Raw genomic sequence first — 16452 nt, 5'->3', positions numbered from 1 at the left:
AGATGGAGAGGTGGACAGGTACTGAACAGAGAGGAGAAAGATCACAGTCTTAATAACAGATACTTAGTTGGTGGTTTGGGACACAGACGCAAACAAACTGTCGTAATAATGGGAGAGGGAAGGGAAAGCACTGGAGAAAACAGTGACTGTCAGATTTACCCTTAAAATGGTTTCATCTCTTTGTGTCAACCAGCAGGAAATATCCAGATCAGAAGGCCACTTGCAGGGACCAATTTTTACAAGTCCTCGACTTGAGTCGTATATGTCAACCATCTGCAAAGGTAGAGCAACTCTTTATCAAGACCTTTTATTCTGAAATAAAAAAGGGATTAGGAAATGGTCTATTTAGTTTATAAGGGTTTTTATTTTTATTTTCTAATTTTTTACGGGTTAAATTAGAGCACTCTTCAGCATATTTAAGGCTAGCAGTAAAACTGGTGGAAGTGGTGTGTGGTCACAGGTGAATATTGTTAAAACAGTACTTTTTTTTTACCTCTCCCCCAGTAAAAGTCCGTGCCGATCGCAGCTCCTCTGCAGGTCCTTTATGAGAAAATGTTGAGGGGAAAACTTCACCTGTTTTAACATTTACACCTGTGCACAAATAGACATTTACACCACATTAGCCACTGAAAGTAAACTGCAGTCTCACTGACTCACTAACTACTCTTAACCTACCTACGCCGTACACTATTGGCCTGTGAGTGCCATCAAAAACAGTGTCATTCATTTCTGTAACAGAGAACAGACACATAAACTGAATATAAACATCACAGGTTGACAGTTGTATTAAAAGTAGGGCTGTCAGACCATTAAAGTTTTAAATATATCAAACCTGTGATGCAGCAGGTTTCCAGGTAAATGTCTTCTTTCTGTTTATGAAACGCTGCTGTAAAAAAAAAAGGGAAAAATAACTCTAAGTTCTGATAGACACAAATACAAGTGTGTACCAATGGAGGTGTACCAATTATATCAAGGCTGAGTCTCTGGGATGTTTTCATATCGTCATCAAATCCCCCAATGAGATGGAGCTCCAGTCTACAAAACAAAAAAAAAAGAGGGCAGTCAATTAAAAAAAAAAACTAAATTGATGCTTCAGTTGAATGGTGTGCTACTGTGTGTCTGTGCTGTTTTTTACCTGCCCACCTTACTGGTGTCACTCAGTGATGTGACAGCTTTGACTATCAGTGGGATTTCAGACCAGGTATCGGAACCATCACAGTGACCCAGGCAAACAGCTCCACTGCCTGGGAGGTAGAGAAAAATAAAAAGAAATACACCAGAGCAGCCGATCACCAAACTGTAAACACAACAACATACTGTAGGTCAGTGTTGAATGTAAGAGAAGAAATTACCAGTGTGTCGCAGCACAACCAAATGACAGGTGGTGGCATCATCAGATCCAAGCACTGACACGTGGTCTGTGAAAGGTAACAAATAAATTTGGTCTGATTCAAACCTCAGAACATTTACGGCCTTGCATTGATGTCTGTCCTGTGTTCAGTCCAGCACCCAAAATATATTTGGCACAATATCCATGACATTGGATCTATCTGTATAGTATAAAATGTGGGGCCAACAATCTGAGTGTCAGTGAGAAGAGATACATTTGCTGTCAGCTGATGTATAAAATCAAAACAAAGGTAGCTGTTCACATGCGATGACTTTACTCACTGTCTGCTAGTGTCGTTGCTGCAAACTCTCTTTGTTGGATGTACAGCAGACACTTTGGGTCCACATCCACAAGTGGCTTGGCGTGAAATGTTCTTGCAGTTTCCTACAGTGTTCAGGATAAAATACATGTAGTTACAGGCTAATGAAGAAGAATCACGAGAGCAGCACAAACCACTTTAGTATATAGCAGTAATGCACAGAATTACAATAAGCATGTAGTGGGGTTTTTTATGCTGTTGACACAAAGCAAGCCGTCTGTTTTTTGTTGCCCCATCTATCGCACCGTTAGTATTTACTTTATCAACCTAACCTGCTGCTCCAACCTCATATTCTTTAACGAGCACTTAGCACCTAATTGCTTGAGATAAAGCTGAAACACACATGGAAATGTCTCTAAGCAACGCTTAACAGACAACAGACCTTAACTGCCACGTTAAAACACGCCAATTTACCATTTCTCAGAGAATTAGACTCAAATATATTTGTTGTGTAGCTTTTAAGGCAAATACGTACAATCGACATTGAGGTGCACGACCTAGAGAATATGACAAGGGTTGTTGGATCAACTGTGCAAATGTCACAACTCAAACATTTTTTGCCGTTAGTTTCACAATGTTCAATTATGTTCAATAACAAAAGCATTTGAAACAAACCTTGTAATGTGGATATTTTTCGAACAGTTCCTCTGTCGAGCAAATGCGCTCCAGTCTTTTATTCTGAACGAACAAAGGCATTATTAAAACCGAATTCACACAAAATTCCAATGGTTATTATAATACTATTTCATAACTTAATCATTATATTTCCAATTTAGGGACGTCTTATTAAAATACAAATACAGCTGCAGCTTCAACTTCCTGGTCATTTCTTCTTCTACGGTTTCCTTCAGCTACCACCTGTCAGCTACAGTGTTGCAATAACAGAGCAATGATGTAACAGTGCTATCTAGTGGTCAAATGCAAAAATGAACGATAAACAACGCAAATTCACCAACGATACTTGGTGAACGTTCTTTGCGCAGTGTACTTTCAATTGATACAGTACTACGCATACGTACTAATTGAAGCTACGCCAAAATAGAGGGAAGGGAAGAATGGTCGGCCCTTTCCATCTCGTGACGCATTAGCATTTGTTTACTAAACCTATCTTAGGCGTTATTTGACATTATTTTATACAACATACAACATTTTATTTATGTCGTTATCATTTTGTAGACAAAGTTTACTTTTTTAAGTAAACATTCGTTACCCATACCTTAAAGTCCTCGTCAAACTTTAGCTTACGTGTCGGAGTGTTTTTATCAGACATGAGAGGAGGATCGTCTTATGGAGACAGGGACAGAGACCGTGGACGAGAACGGTACATTTTTGGTTTAGTTTGTGTTAACGAGTTAACATATAGCATATACTTATATATTTGGAGCACATAAGTTGCGAATGTTTCTTCGTCGTTGTTATGGACGATTGCCTACAAACAAACTATACATATATATACACACACACGCATATACACTGTATCTCTCTTTCTCTCTCTCTCTCTCTCTCTCTCTCTCTCTATATATATATATATATATATACTGTATGTATAAGTCACTGTTGAAAAGGCTATGCAGAAAATGCAATGCCAAAATTACATTTATCTTTATATTTTCCTGGTCACATTTGCTTATTATTGTTGAAGAACTTCTAAACATAGTAGGAATTTTGAAAATTGTTCAAAGTAAATTATTTGAGTATAAACTTGACTTGAGTAAAAAGCTTTTTAAAGAGATCCTTAAACTAATACATAATACTAAATTAGTCAACAACAACAAAGTCCTATTATAAAGGCATTTAAAGGCTACAGTAAAACTGTCAAGATACAATTAAATGTATTTAACATAGCCCAGTTTAGACCCATGGTGTTTAAATACAAGAAAATCCTTCTGCTTTCAAGACAACACTGAAGGGTTAAATGTAGTCAATCAAAATGTATTGAATGAATTTCAGGCCACGGTTTGGGTCCATGAGTGGTCGTGGTGGACCTCCTCCCATGAAGTTTGGGAATCCAGGTGAGCGTCTCCGCAAGAAAAGGTGGAACTTGGAGGAGTTGCCCAAGTTTGAGAAGAACTTTTACGTCGAACATCCGGATGTTCAACGCATGAGCCAGGTGAATATCTGATATCTGTTGATAGATCTTAAAAAAGATTTGTAAAGAAAGGCTTAATAGTCACTTTTGTTCCCTTGATAAGGTTTCTAATTCTTTACTAATTCTCCTGCCACATCTAGTATGAGGTGGAAGAGTTTTGCAGAAAGAAGGAAATCACCATCAGAGGCTCTGGTTGCCCAAAAGCTGTTACTGCTTTTCATCATGCTCATTTTCCACGTGAGTAAAATTTGTAAAAACCTTAAAACAGCCAGAGCCTGTACAAAAAGTCATTCAGGAGTGTTGCAATGCCTATTTATTGATGGAATCTTTGCTAATATCAGGGTTTTATTTTATTTCCTCTCACATGTTGTGCAGAGGTCAAAGGATTTTGTTTTAAGAGAGTACTGGTAGGAAGAACTGAATGTGAAGACTGTAATGGATTTCAGTCACTGCCTTGTGGACTAACTGACTTCATCTACTTGTATAGAGTATGTGATGGATGTGCTGATTCAGCAGAACTTTAAAGAACCAACAGCCATTCAGTCTCAGGGATTTCCAGTGGCGCTGAGCGGCAAAGACATGGTGGGAATTGCACAGACCGGCTCAGGAAAGACTCTGGCTGTAAGTAAACAAAGCTGACACCACAGTATGGATTCTGAAGTTTCAAAATTATACTGACATTATGTTGTGCCCTGTAGTATCTCCTTCCTGCCATTGTGCACATCAATCATCAGCCCTATCTGGAGAGAGGAGACGGTCCCATTGTAAGTGCCTACGACTAAGTGAATCCTGAACCTGTTTGACTGCAATAGTGACAGTCTGTCACTATTAACACCCCCTCTGTTTTTCCTCCTCCTTCTGCTCCTTCTCCTCCTCCTGCTATTCAGTGTCTGGTTCTGGCTCCAACCAGGGAACTGGCTCAGCAGGTCCAGCAAGTATCCTATGATTATGGCAAATCTTCTCGTATCAAAAGCACTTGTGTCTATGGTGGAGCACCTAAAGGACCACAGATTCGAGACCTGGAGAGGGGTGGGTGTGGCTCTGCATGAATTTATGGTTATTCCTCTTTAACGAACTTCTTACTAGTGATGTGTATGAAAAATTAGTAGTACTGTTTTAAATGGAGCCCCAGTAACACATCTTTTACTGTGAATGCTGTGTCATCAATTGATTTGCCTTTTTTTATTTTGAAGGCTGGTTGAAATGTTGAGTTTTTGAGTTTGCATTTAATATTCACAACACATTTGATTATCATTTTATAAAGAAAGATGTTTTGAGTCAGCTGCACTACAAACTCTGGTGTTTAGAGTGTGAATTGAAGAATCATTGTTATTAATAGAAACAATTCTAGTTGTTTAAAGTGAAACATAGAAATCATCACATTATTGTTTGTTTTGGCCCTTAGTCTTGATTTCACCCCTGAACTCCTCAGAACTTCTTCACATCAATGCCGTGGTCACATGATCATTGCGTAAATGTGGTGCTGCTCAAAATAGAAAGTAATGCACCTGTGTAAACAATACCAGCATGCCAGTGTGTGACATGCATTACCTCCACAGTTGTTTATTTATAGTTTCTTTTACTAAAATGTCTTATTTGCAAAACTCCAGGTGTTGAGATCTGCATCGCCACACCAGGTCGCCTCATTGACTTCTTGGAGGCTGGAAAGACGAACCTGCGCCGCTGCACCTACCTGGTTCTAGACGAAGCTGACCGCATGCTGGACATGGGCTTTGAGCCACAAATTCGCAAAATTGTTGAACAAATCAGGGTAAAGTAGCATCTGTGTTTGTAGAGAATTGAGGAAAGATGGTGCTTTGATGACGTCAATCATTCAGATGTTTCATCCACCTTTGTACGTCAGCCTGACAGACAGACACTGATGTGGAGCGCAACATGGCCAAAAGAGGTGCGACAGCTGGCTGAAGACTTTCTGAGAGACTACATTCAGATTAACATCGGTGCTCTGGAACTCAGTGCCAACCACAACATTCTGCAGATAGTGGACGTGTGCATGGAGAATGAAAAGGACAACAAGTAAGAAACATCACAAATACAGACCTGGAGTGTGCTCATGTCAGCAGGGTCTAAACTGACCGTGTCCTGAATTGGTGAAATAGCTATAAAACCTCAGGTTTACTTCTGCCTCATAAGTTAACATAGTATTGTTGCCATGTTTATTTTGTGTGTATTTTTTTTAAGTTCCTCACTGGCCTCAAAGAGCATGTGCTCACACTGACTCCGTAGAAAGTGAAGGACTGTTGGTTGCTTGTGTGTCTCTGTGTCATAGACTTATTCAGTTAATGGAAGAAATTATGGCTGAGAAGGAAAACAAAACCATCATCTTTGTGGAGACCAAGAAGCGCTGTGATGATCTGACCAGGAGAATGAGGAGAGATGGGTAAGAATTAGAGTGAAATTTTAAATATTTTTATTTGGCAGACGATGTTCAGGATTTAATAAAGGAGTCATTTTGGCATTAGGTGGCCGGCCATGTGTATCCATGGAGACAAGAGTCAGCCAGAAAGAGACTGGGTGCTGACAGGTAAAAAACATATTCTCGACAAATACTTTTTGGTTTTTGTCTTTGGTGGAGCCGAGTTTACTGCACATTGTCTTGTATTTTGAATATTACCATGAATATAACATGTTCTAGCTGAGTGTGACATAGTTCATATTGATGATGTAATGATAACATTGAGGTTTGGATATTTAACTTGCAGAATTCCGCAGTGGTAAAGCTCCCATTCTGATTGCCACTGACGTTGCCTCTCGTGGACTTGGTGAGTCTCCCATTACACACAGTTAAACACTGTGTGTGATCTCAGATCATTTCTTTCTTTTCCAATAACTTATCAGCTGAGTTTTTTTCCACTAAGAGGCACATGTTAGAGATCGGTTCACACAGCCTAGCATTTCTCCATAAACTGAAGACAAGACTAGTGTTTTTCAAGGTTTTTTAAAAGCCTACCCCCCAAACTGAGATGGAGCTCCAAATGTGCAATTAACAAAAATGCCAACACCCTCTGCAGTTTATGTACAGAGCCTGTGAGGCAGTTTTTCTTAACCTGGTTTGCACCACGGACTGGTTTTATACAAGACCAGTTTCCATGGACCAGTGCAGGGCATACAGAACTAAATTATTACATTATACATTGTAAATATAATAGTTAGTTTAAAATAAAATAATAGTTTAAAAAAAAAAAACACAAACTAAAGCTTATTCAAAAAATTTTTTTTTTTTTTTTTGTGCGGCCTGAAACCAAAGGATCCAAGGCCTGGTATAGATCCTCAGGCCGGTGGTTGGGAACCCTTGCTGAAGCCTTCTATCTGAGAGGACAATTTGATTTGTGCATCAACATATTGGCTGTGATGTTATTTCAAATGTGTTAGGGCCAGAGTTTGTAATTTAATTCAAATACGTACATGATTTATGTTCAAATGCTGCAGTATTGACACTGACTAGGAGTGTTAACACACACACACAGACACACACACACCGGGGATACCATCAGTTTGTACTTCACTGTGTGTGTATTGACAGATCCTCCCTCCTGCCCCCTCACACACACCCTGTCCGCCCTGTCAGCGTGATGAGCTGTTGTCTCTCAGCCCCAGTGTGGGGGGTGCAGGTCTTCATCTCCACCTGCTTTATGGTCTGTTTCTTGTTACTGCAGTAAAAAAAAAGCTTCCTTCACCTGGGGCTCTTTGGCATGCTGCCTGAATGGAGGGGTGTGTGGGGGGAGATGCTCCTGCACACCTTTTCTAATGTCTCCTTACACGACGTTGATGATGGTGAAGCTGAGGATGCACACTTCTCCAATTGTGTGAAACATAAGCAAATAGTGCAGTGGTTCCAGATGCTGTGCTGCAGCAGGGAAGAGGTTGTTTTCATTTGCAGATGCTGCTGGCAGTGGCAGTAAAACAGCCAGAAGTCTGTTGTAACTAAGAGAAGGGGGGGATGAGTGAGTTTTCTTTTGACTTGCCAAATTTCCGATGACCATATCCTTGTCTTTTTTTCCCCCTCTTCTCCTCTCAGGGTTTGGCAGCACATGGCAGCTGTATCAGTCTGCGCTGCTGTCACTGCCCGCAATGGTCACAATAAAATAGAAGCTCGGCTAGTTTAAGAGGGATTAAAGACCCTCCAAATCTACTTGGGTTATTTAAGACCCCTCCCGCCCCCTCTACCAAGTACTGTTTGTAAATCCAGCGAGCCTTCCTTGGGAGCAGCCTGAGGAGCCTGTATGTCTGCCCAACGCTCCGTCCCATAAAGCAGACACACAGGAAGGAGAGTTATACGGGCTCGTCTGGATCCAGTCCTGGCCAGGGTCTGAGGAGGGCCCTGCAATGCAGCGAGAGAGCGACAGAACCAGAGTGCAAGGGTGTGGGCGTGCATGTGTGAGTGTGCACGATGGTATGTCGGTGTGATGCTAAATGGTTCTGCTCCCGTTTGATGTTGCTGGTGTGCTCAGGAAGTGAGGAATGAGTCCTGTCTTCCTCCCCCTCAGCCCCACCCTGTGATCCAGGACTGTTCGGGGGACTTTTGTAAAAACAACCATAAAGGGGTAAGTACCTCACCACCCCTTCCTCTTAATTCCACCATGAGCTGACTTAAGTACCTAAAATAAAAGCACAGTCCAAAGGTGCAGTGATGTTACCCTGATATTCAGAAGGATATGGTTGAACCAACAACCTCCCTCTGTCTGGACGGAGGTAACAGGGAGACGTTTTGGTCAGCAGTGCTGTCAGAGCCCCACATCTTCTGTAATGAGAAACAGACTGTCTCGTCACACAGTGTGAATTGGAATCCAGATCAAAAACCTGAATAATTAACAACTCAGAATAATGTGTGAAAACCTGGAGTCAAGTTTCATCTTTGTACCAAAGATAATTTTAGACAAACTGTGGTGTTAGAAAAAACAAACAAACAGTGGATTTCAGTGTCTCATACACAGGTAAGTTACAGTTTAGGTTCTTTCACTTTTCTTTCTTTAAGCAAACAAAAAAAATTAAAGGTAAGTTTAATAATAAAACACAAGTCTTCAATCCTAAATATTTCCATGGCTTGATCTCGGTCTCTTTCTCTCATCGTGTTTCATTAAAAAGATGTGGAAGACGTCAAATTCGTCATCAACTATGATTACCCTAACTCCTCAGAGGATTATGTCCATCGTATCGGACGTACGGCCCGCAGCACCAACAAAGGCACTGCCTACACCTTCTTTACACCAGGAAACCTGAGGCAGGCCAGAGACCTGGTCCGGGTCTTGGAGGAGGCCAGACAGGCCATCAACCCAAAACTGCTTCAGCTGGTAGACTCTGGCCGTGGCATTGGTGGAGGCGGTAAGAACAAAAACAAAACATAGTCAGTTTGCCCCTTTAAGTTTGACGTGGATTACCCTCAACCTTGAAGACTAGTAAGTGTGTAGTTTTCAAATACAGGAGAACTTGTTTCCACCAATGCTAAATTGCCGGAAGCTTAAGTTCAAGATTTTTTCAAGGACAGCGTAGACACCACTGACATGTTTGTCCCTCTATGGATGGTTAGCTTTGCTGACATTCGGCTCAAATTCAGTTTATTATTGTATATTTTGGTCTAGCCAATGGGAAGTTACAAATTTAATTGTATATATGTTGGCCAAAATCAAAAATGAGGAAATCAAGGCTGAAAACCGAAACACGGAAAGAAATTATTATGCCAATTATTAGGACCATTTCATTTATGGCTATGACTGTGAACTAAACCTCAATAAAATCAGGGCACTGCAATTGCATAAATAATATGAATGTTTAATTACAAAAATTATGAAAATATTTATTTAGCACATTCCAACAATGCACAATATAAAATAAAAACAAATTAAAATAAAATGTTAATCTTGACTTCACTTATGTGTTCATTAAATCATAATGTACAGGCCTGCTGGCCTGCTGAAAGATTGTAAAATTAAGATACATCTCAGTGAAATGTGTGCTGCCAGACTCTATGAATGCACCCCCTCTTAATTTTTTTTAAATTTCAGCATTACACATTTTACAATTGCTATCTGTGGGTCTTTCTCAGATATATTAAAATCTCCACACCGCAGAGACATGTTGGAACTTTCAGAAAAGCTCGCACTGGCCGCAGTTTTTAAACTTTGTGCACTGCACAAATGCACTTTTGGGCCATTTTCGGTGTATATTTATATTTTTTTTTCCTGCAGGTGGCAGGATGCGCTACCGGAACAGCAGCTCCAACAACCCAAACCTAATGTACCAGGATGAGTGTGACCGCCGCATGCGCTCAGGTGGAGGTGGCAGCAAAGACGGGCGCAGTGGCTTCAACCGCGGCAGCCGTGATGGAGATCGCTCCTCCTCCTCTTCTTCGTCCTCGTACAGGGACCGGAGCCGGGATCACAGAAACAGCTACAGCTCGGGCTCAGACCAGTACCAGAGTTACAGCGGGGGCTACAACTCCCGCAACAACAGTCAGTCTGGAGGCGCTGGAGCCCAGGATCAGCCTAACCAACCACAAGGTCAGTTCAGTCAGCCTCCTCCACCTGCAGGAGGTCCACAGCCTCTTATGTCGCAGCAGTTTGTTCCCCCACAGCCCCCACTCATGGGCTTCATGGGGCAACCGCCATTCCCTTTTGGGTCTCCTCCCCCACCTCCCACTGGCCCGCCACCTCCCCGAAAGTAGTGTGATAAGTAAGAAGCACAGAATAGCTGTTTGGAGTTAGTTTGGTTTTCACTTTAACTCCTGTCATCGTGGGATTGATTTTTAACATTTTACTTTTGGACGTATTTTACTTCTCTTCATTAAATCTCAACAATACAAGCTAAAAAGACCATAACTGTCCAAACTACAGGCCGCACCTGTTCTTTGTGTGGTGTTTGTATTTAATGACTTTTTCATCATAGGATTTGTTTTATATGAAAAAGCTTCAGATCTCAGTGAGAGAATGTCAGTCTGTGTGGTATTCCAAATTGCGCGCTCAGTTTGACACATTTTAAATGTGAAATGAGAAATTTTAATGACGTTCAAATGTCAGATTTTTTCAGTGCCCTTCAAAGGGTGATGATTCTGTGCTGCAGCATAAACTATGATCCACTCGACCCCGTCTGTGCTTTTCCTCTTCTACAAAGCTAAATCCGATAATGAATTAAAAAACTTAGATCGTAGCTAACGCTTATTTTAACACATGTAATCATCTTAGCTGTTACTTTTTTTACTGGTATGGATTTGTTTCTGTTTTACTTATTGTGCTCTTTTTACTCTTTTATTAATAAACAAACAGATTTTAAAAATCAGTTTTATTTACTAGTGAACACATTGTTGTATTTTATATTTACCTATGCTGTGAATATCTGCTGAGATATGGATGTGTTTGTACATATTTGTTTGTTAATGATACAACAGTACTAAGACATATTTTACCGGACAGGAAGTACTGACTAAAAAGGGACATATTTTGGACAGAAGTGTCAGAGACACAAGAAAAAGAAGCTCCAGAAGAACCTTTCTTTTCCACTGCAGCTATGTTTTAGCCTGAATGCTTTATAATCTTTATAACCCATGCTTAACTCTGCAGTATGGCTTTTTCTTGAAGTCATTTTCAAAGGCGCAGCATTCAGTGTTCACAAATGTTGATGGTGCCCACATGTGGCGTGTGGTAGTCGAAAAGAAATGTTTGTTTTGGCCTAAAGAAAAAAACATTAGACGTCAGTTATGGTCATGAAACAGGGTCAAACAAGGGTCGATAATATCTTATTTTATTCATCATGATCCAGGAGAGCTCACAGACTCCAGCCAGGAACAGGTATTCAGATAAAACCTCTACTATCAGTTGACACGTTGTTGGTCACAACACATTAAAACAGTAACACAGACCAAATCCTTCATTTGTATACACACACACACACGTACACACATACCCACAGAGGAATTGTACAGAGCAAAGGGAAGTCATAGGTTCCATTACAGGCACATGTGGTGGAATGGAAACGGACGCAAAGGACTTCACACATCCTTCTTTGGATCGGTCGTGACAATCAAATCAAGACAGAGGAATCAGAATGGAATGGTTCGTGTGCAAACTTAAAACGAACAAAAAAAAGTGCTTGTTGAAAAAAAAAAAAGAGTTTCCAAATCAGTTTACTGAGTGAAACATAATTGTGTCCAGTTTAGATATTTAGAAAAGTGCAGAAATATAAAGGTAAAGGAGAAAGAAAGGAGACACTGTTGAAGTTACTGCTGTAAAAAAGGCAGAATGCCATGAAACTATGGTTGCCATTTCCGCTTGTTATGGATATCTAGATTGAAACTGACCGTAGTTCAGTAACACAAAATGCCTTTATGGTAAGGCTGAGTGAAAAAGGTCCAAACTTTAATCCACTGTGTAAAAATATTTAACAATAATAGTGTTCATCTTTATTGGACACAAGCTGCAATGGAGGTATGACATGGACAAAGCAAAGAAAAATGTCTTACATAAGACTAAATATTTATAATATATACGGTAATTTTCCTCTAGTATTCATTCCAGTGACCCATGACCTCTGAGTGACCACATTTATTTATGACATTATAACACTGGTAACATGACCTGATTGTGAACTGGAAAACTGCTACTGTGGACTGGATAGTATAACTAACAAACAGTTTTCAGTGGTGTGAAGACAACTGCTTCCTTACTGCAGCACTGACATTGTTTTCTCTCAATTTCATTTTTGCTTTTGATCCATTCACTCTCACTTTTAACAGCCGAGCTGCAAAGACAGAGTCAAGAATTTTGAAAACACAGCACAACATCAGACACGCGTGATGTGACATCACTCTGAACATGTAACATGTTGAATCACAGGTTTGCTTCTGTACACAGACCACAATAGATGAGTCTTCATAGTAGGTCAGTTACTGCAGTAGAGGGTTTTTTTCCTGTAATCACGCCCATGTCCAGCCACAGTAACAGCACCTTTGGTTGTGTCTCCTGCATATCAGCTTCATGGGAGGTTAAAGGACAGATAGATATTCATGAAGGACTTTGTTGTTACTGCACTTTTAGTACTTTTTGTGTATTTGTACTGTGTACGACATGTGCAATGACTTATATTGATAACGGAAATGCATGTTATTTGTCGTTTTTGGTGGCCAGTTTTTTAGTTAATGAAGGGAAGTGCAGCAGTGGACCACAAGGAGGCGACACAGTGCTGCAAGTTTCAGAGGTAATCAAACAGATTTGAGATTTATGGAAACGTAACGTTGTTGCTAATTTTCTCACAATGCCAAGCATTAACATTTCATTTTCTTGATTGTACGTTTTAAAGGGGTTTGTTCTTAATTTAGTTAATTAGATCATAAATAATTAAACATACAGCAACTTGATTTATGACAAGGACTCTAACATGACACCAGTCAGATGTTGTTGCATCTTTTTTTTTGTTTTTCATGGTGTTGTCATCATGTGTCTAAGACATTTTCTATCACTGGGTCCATCAGACATGTCCTAGTGTTGGACATGAGGTGGTGCTCCCGCTCTGATGTTAGAGGAGAGAAACTTGTCCCATTTGTAAAAACACTGTTTTCCCCACAGTTCACAGCATCAAGTCATTATTTTGAGTTTGCTGAAAAAATATCTGTGTGCAGACTGGAGTGAAGGAGGAGAGAGAAGGTAGAGAAAAAAAACAGAAGCTTGGGATGAAGGAGGGGGGAAAAAAGGCTGTGAAGGAAGGCACAAGGTAGAAGCTGTTCCCCACATCTGGTCTCAGGTCAGTTCATCTCACCAGAGGAGTGACGTGTACCAAGGCTGCGTGGTGTCCGCCTGTAACCAGGGCCAGCTTCCACCTCAGAGTAAATCAATCATCAGACCAGGGTGACAGACCACAGGAGGTTCCTCCACTAAAGGTTTCCCCAGGAGTTTGGAGGAGGAAACCGGTCCACGTCTCCAGACTCATCGTGGAATTTCTCTCCCAGGTTGAATGTGAGTTTAAACCGCAAACGTACTTTTTCCTAAAGAGAAAAAAAAAAGGAGTTTTCTACACGTGTGGACAGACTGTATAAGCTTGAATTAAAATAAATTAACATTTTATATGTTTAAAGACTTTTCTTAAATGAAAAGTAATACTGAATCCATATTGTAGAAATTAAAAAAAATTAAAAATTAATAATTTTACATCATGATTTTACTTCCAGGTAAAACATAGTCATCATTTGATTCAGGACTTTGTTTCAGGGTCTTCGGGTGAGGGGGAATATTATGCCCTGGACAGTTGTCCTGTCCATCACAGGGTCATTTGTAGAGACATGCAATTGTTCACACTCACATTTACACCCATGCTCAGTGTGTTGTGAACCATTTGTCAAGTACTGCTTGGTTTGGACTGGGAGAAAACTGCAGTACCTGGACAGTATAGCAGTTTAACTATGAATACATTTTGTACCTTTTGCGGATTTGCTAGTAGTAGGATCTGTGTGATGGCGGCTGGAGGCAGGATGGGGTTGAATGCTGGGAGCTCCGTGCTGGTGGGGGGCTGCAGCTTCACCTTCATCACCTACGTAGACAATGTGAGCATGTCGACATGGTGACGCTCAGACTCTAAGTTACATCCTGTTGAAACAGTCACACAGCAGGAACTGACCTTGGGCACTGCTGCCTGGAAGCGGATGTTGGTGGCAGGAGTTGGGGCTGAAGACAGCATGGAGATGATGACCACCAGAACATCAGGCCGAGATGGGGGACAGTCACGGGCAAATGTGAACAAAACCCGCAGACTGTGTTTATCGAACACAGTAACTGGTAACTGGCTGCCTGTGATACAAGTATGAGAAAACACAACACATCAGAATCAGATGTTGGGAACGAGTCAAGTCAGTGAGCTGATGAAAGGTCCAGTACTCACTGGGTTTGATGGACTCCAGAGGCACAGTCACATCAGCCAGAGAGATGATGTCACAGAGGTTAGCTGCAGGGGTGAAGCCTTTATCTGTAGCCGTCAGACTGAGGTGGGCCAGGAGGTGAGTGTTGGGCTGTTCTGATTGGGCAGGCAGACTGGGGGTAGCTGCAGGAGGTGGGGCAGAAGAGGACGTGCTTCCTGACGGAGCAGGTTTAGAGCCAGTGCTCGACTTGGTTTGCAGATCCCGTAAAGAGACTCTAGACTGGGGCTGAATCTTGTCCCTGTGGATGGAGGTTACATGATCATTGTTGGCAGTAACACTTCATCAAATCTTCATCAACACCGAGGTCAAAAACGTTACCATTTCACCTGCTGACTCTCTGGAGGTAAAGACTGCTGTAGCAGTGTTTTCCCCAGCAAGTCCAGTTCTTCCATGGCTTTTGGAGGAGCAGCGGTGCCCCCTTTTGGCAGAGCCTGATGTGTCTGGACCACAGCAGGTAGCAACACTGCAGCTGGTGCAGGTGAAGCAGAAGAGTCTATGCCGTCAAAAGTCTGAGGAAAACAAACACCTTTTTGCAACTGATTGGCCACTTCATTAGGAACACCTGTTTGACTGCTGATCAATAATCAATAATAAAAAAAAAACAAAAAGCAATAACACACAGGTGTGTCCAAACTGCAAACGTCTACAACTTCTTTCTTGAAGGTAAGAGTACATTGTACATATATGACCTCCACAGTTTGAGACTGATTAAGGAAGACAGAATATGTCAAATTAGTATCACAACACATGCATTTTCGTTCTTCAGAATTACCTGAAAAGTGTTCTGAGAGTTTTCTGTTACATTCAGCCCTGAATGAAAAAAACAAAACAAGTTTACTATTGGTTTAGATCACAAAACTATTTAAACACACACATTATTAACTCATCATGGCTGAGTTTAAGAACTAACAGGTTGGGAATCTGTGTTGTGCTTTGTTGTGGTGTGGTCTGCCTGAAGGGATGTTGGGTTGTAGTCAGCCAACCAACAGGAAATGAGGTTTAACTGTCCTAACGCTGCTGTGCTAACAGTGCTGACTAAACCATTTTAATCCAGTTTAAATGTCCAACAGATGTGTGTGAAAGTGTGCAGGTTCCATGCTCACCCACAGACATGAGTTCATCGTCTAGGAGACTGATGGCCATGTTCTGAGTTAGGCTCTGTAGGGTGGATGGTTCTGGGCCGCTGGCTAATGTGTTCAGTCCCATCAGGTCTACCAAGGCCGAGCTGTTGTTGACTGATAAGGAAGAAAGACACATCTGGTGTCGCTGCTATGACATTGATGACCAATCAGGCTGCTGCTGACATCACACCAACCTGGTTGTGAGGGCAGGGCTGTTCCATCTTTTGTCACCTCCTCCCCGTGTACCAGCTGTCTGTACAGGTTGATGACGTGTGTCAAGCTGTCGTTGGCCTGAAGAATGTCGACTGTAAAAAGTAATGACAAAATCACAGCAGTTTTCTTTTTATGGCACACACAAACTAATAACTAAAAAGAGTCATTAACACCCTGTTCTTTTCTAACACTTACCCAGAGCATCGTCACTGTCCTCTGTGTCACTGGCTAATCTGAACAGTGTGGGCCTCATCTTTTCACAGCGTTGGTATAAATCCTGAAATTAGAAACAGGTTAAAACCCTTAACAATCTTTTTCTTTTCTTTTTTTTTGCTGAAGCATGTTTTAATACGCTGAGCTGTGCTGACCTTAATGAGTTCCTGGTTGCTCTGGGAGTAGCTC

The 16452-nt window shown here is 41.2% G+C and overlaps 3 protein-coding genes across 3 annotated transcripts in view; 1 reads left to right on the top strand and 2 right to left on the bottom strand.

Moving 5' to 3' along the window:
- The window catches only part of ntan1 (N-terminal asparagine amidase), a 4244-nt gene extending 1652 nt beyond the window's left edge, over positions 1-2592 (bottom strand). Inside the window, exons 1-10 of the mRNA XM_008317415.3 lie at positions 2325-2592; positions 1672-1774; positions 1353-1418; positions 1136-1244; positions 962-1035; positions 833-886; positions 676-729; positions 494-591; positions 160-273; positions 1-21 (exon numbers count right to left, since the gene is read on the bottom strand). The exon at positions 1-21 is cut by the window's left edge and continues 1652 nt beyond it. Coding sequence (XP_008315637.1) covers positions 1-21; positions 160-273; positions 494-591; positions 676-729; positions 833-886; positions 962-1035; positions 1136-1244; positions 1353-1418; positions 1672-1774; positions 2325-2405 — 774 coding nt within the window. The 5' untranslated portion in view covers positions 2406-2592. The remainder of the gene's footprint in view (positions 22-159; positions 274-493; positions 592-675; positions 730-832; positions 887-961; positions 1036-1135; positions 1245-1352; positions 1419-1671; positions 1775-2324) is intronic.
- A 174-nt stretch (positions 2593-2766) lies between these two features.
- On the top strand, positions 2767-11088 carry ddx17 (DEAD-box helicase 17). Its single transcript, XM_008317414.3, has 13 exons — positions 2767-3030; positions 3660-3819; positions 3939-4035; positions 4286-4419; positions 4497-4562; positions 4686-4827; positions 5409-5569; positions 5663-5835; positions 6089-6199; positions 6282-6343; positions 6522-6581; positions 8905-9141; positions 10005-11088. The coding sequence occupies exons 1-13, from the start codon at positions 2978-2980 to the stop codon at positions 10478-10480; spliced, it is 1932 nt and encodes a 643-aa protein (XP_008315636.1). The 5' UTR covers positions 2767-2977; the 3' UTR covers positions 10481-11088.
- A 449-nt stretch (positions 11089-11537) lies between these two features.
- Positions 11538-16452, bottom strand: part of LOC103384048 (ADP-ribosylation factor-binding protein GGA1-like) — an 8078-nt gene continuing 3163 nt past the window's right edge. Inside the window, 10 exon segments of the mRNA XM_025058302.1 lie at positions 11538-13789; positions 14221-14331; positions 14419-14588; positions 14680-14954; positions 15035-15225; positions 15489-15526; positions 15820-15951; positions 16032-16142; positions 16246-16327; positions 16419-16452. The exon segment at positions 16419-16452 is cut by the window's right edge and continues 26 nt beyond it. Of these exon segments, the coding sequence (XP_024914070.1) occupies positions 13679-13789; positions 14221-14331; positions 14419-14588; positions 14680-14954; positions 15035-15225; positions 15489-15526; positions 15820-15951; positions 16032-16142; positions 16246-16327; positions 16419-16452 (1255 nt within the window). The 3' untranslated portion in view covers positions 11538-13678.

This window comes from Cynoglossus semilaevis, chromosome 9 (assembly GCF_000523025.1).
Source record: "Cynoglossus semilaevis isolate Cse_v1.0 chromosome 9, Cse_v1.0, whole genome shotgun sequence".
Classification (NCBI taxonomy): Eukaryota; Metazoa; Chordata; class Actinopteri; order Pleuronectiformes; family Cynoglossidae; genus Cynoglossus; species Cynoglossus semilaevis.
The sequence above is the reverse complement of the archived record's forward strand: the minus strand, read 5'-3'. Positions and strand labels throughout refer to the sequence as shown.